The sequence below is a fragment of the Condylura cristata genome, unplaced genomic scaffold, assembly GCF_000260355.1.
Source record: "Condylura cristata isolate star-nosed mole 26May11 unplaced genomic scaffold, ConCri1.0 scaffold00004, whole genome shotgun sequence".
NCBI classification, from domain to species: Eukaryota; Metazoa; Chordata; class Mammalia; order Eulipotyphla; family Talpidae; genus Condylura; species Condylura cristata.
Window position 1 is genome coordinate 698,653 of NW_004567105.1, and position 1,993 is coordinate 700,645.

The following is a 1,993-nucleotide window of genomic DNA, read 5'->3' on the forward strand; positions in this document are numbered from 1 at the left end:
GCCGGGGCTGGGCTGGGGACGCCCGGGGAGAAGTCCGGGGTGTGCCCGCCTCCGTGCAGACCGGGGGCCGCTCGGAGGAGCTGGGCCCGCCAGGCTGGGTGCCCCGGGCGGGTCCCCTCCTGGGCCCCACCCCTAGGTGCATGGGGTCCCCTCCGGGTGCCCCAGGGCCCAGCTGGGCTGCTGCCCTCCGGGGCAGGGGCCCCAGCTTCCGGCCGCCGCCCTCCTGACCGCCCTGACCCGCACGGCTTCTTCCCTCGCACAGAGGCAGTAACGAAACTTCAATTTGACCATCAGGAGCCCCTGAGACAGGCCCGCGGCCTCCCCGGCCTCGCTGCCCCTGCTCACCGTGCCCTGGACAGGGCGCCCAGGAGGCCGCCGCCCTCCCAGAGGGGCAGGCCCGGTGCTGGCCCCCAGACTGCGGGGCTGACGCCCCAGACACGAAGCCCTCGCTGTCCCCAGCGGCTGGGGCTCATCAGGCCAGTGACCAGGAGGGGCCTGGACTGCAGGCGGCCGCGCTGCGCTGGCCTGGCCAGAGGAAGACAGAGGACCCGCAGAGGAAGACAGAGGGCCGGCCCCGTGCGGCCTCCCTGCAGGACGGCCCCTGCCAGGCCCGCTGGCCGCAAGCAGAGCCCCTGGCCGGCAGCGAGGGCAGGCCGGTGCCCGTGGGGCAGGGGCAGTGCCCACTCGCTGCGGCAGGCGCTGGAGGCGCCGTGGCCTCTGACCGGCGGGCCCAGCGCTGAGGGCGGACGTCAGAGCCATGCGAGGCCCTGGAGCCAGCAGCACTCGGCTTTTGAGGGGTTCAGCCTGCGCCCCGTCTGCCTGGCCGCGGTGATCCAGGGCCGCACAGTTGTCCCGGCCTGTGGGCCTGGCCCGGTCCCGGCACCACCTGTCGGGGTTCGGACCGAGTGGGGGGCGGGGCCCCGCCTGCCAGCTTCAGGGCGCGCCCGGCCGGTCCTGTGACGCTGCTGCCCGCCACACGGGTGCCAGTGGACAGAGCCCGCCCTCCCGCACTTGCCAGCTGCACCTGGACGTGCACCCAGGCCCGACTGGCAGTGTCCACTGGGCTGCGGGGGCCAGGCTGGGGCCTGTCCAGCGCCAGTGTTCCTCGAGTCGGGCCAGGCCGTGAGCAGCACAGCGGCTTCCTCAGAGGACCACGGGCCAGAGCCAGTTGGGGTGATGCAGCACCCCAGCCTCATGGGGTGACTGTCCAGCCGCGTTGCCCACAGGGAGATGTCACCTAGGGCCTGGCTGGGCCCCGTGGCCACCTCTAGCCGGGCGGCCTTGCTGCCCTGGGGGCCTGCTGCCTGTGCCCGCTCCTGCGGGCGGCGTGGGCACCTGGGTCTCGGTGGGTCAGGCCAGACCTCACTGGAGACAGCCGCCGCTGCGCGGGCAGGAAAGGTGACCGCTGACGCCGGCACAGGCAGACGCGGGCGCTGTGACGCGCGTATTTATTGACGCAGACACTGGGCGGCGGCTGAGGGAGGCCCCAATAAATGAACGTCCACTGCGCCTCTGCCCCGCTCTCCCTCCCAGGCGCCGTGGGGGACGTCCTTGCCGCTGGCCAAGCCCCGCGCGCCCCCCGCCGTGTCCAGTCTCGGGTTGCGCCAGGCGCCAAGGCCCAGCACGGCCCCGGGGTCCCCCGCCCTCACTGTGGCGTGGGCGCCTTGCAGGAAGACCCGCCCCGCAGCGGGGGCGCCTGGGACCCGCGCGCAAGGCTGCTGGGCCTGTGCCCGGGGCTCGGGACAGGCAGGAGCCCGGCGCCCGCCCGAGCACTGTCGAGGCTGCTGGGTGTCCAGCGGGAGGGCCGGGGCCTGGCGTCCCGTCCCGGAGCGCCTCCCCGCAGCCAAGGGCTTGACAGCCTGGGCTGGACAGTGCAGGGCGGCCGAGGCTGGCGCGGCCCGGCCCTGGGGCAGGCTTTGGAGCCGTGGGGTGGGGTGGGAGGGGTGTGGAAAGCGTGTGCCCTCGCGGGGCGGGCTGGCAGCAGCGCAGGGCC

The 1,993-nt window shown here is 74.9% G+C and overlaps 1 protein-coding gene across 1 annotated transcript in view; it reads left to right on the plus strand.

Moving 5' to 3' along the window:
• CELSR1 (cadherin, EGF LAG seven-pass G-type receptor 1) overlaps nucleotides 1-1,993 on the plus strand; it is a gene marked incomplete at its 5' end in the record, with an annotated part of 38,529 nt that overhangs the window by 36,021 nt on the left and 515 nt on the right. Inside the window, one exon of the mRNA XM_012735089.1 lies at nucleotides 1,873-1,934. Coding sequence (XP_012590543.1) covers nucleotides 1,873-1,934 — 62 coding nt within the window. The remainder of the gene's footprint in view (nucleotides 1-1,872; nucleotides 1,935-1,993) is intronic.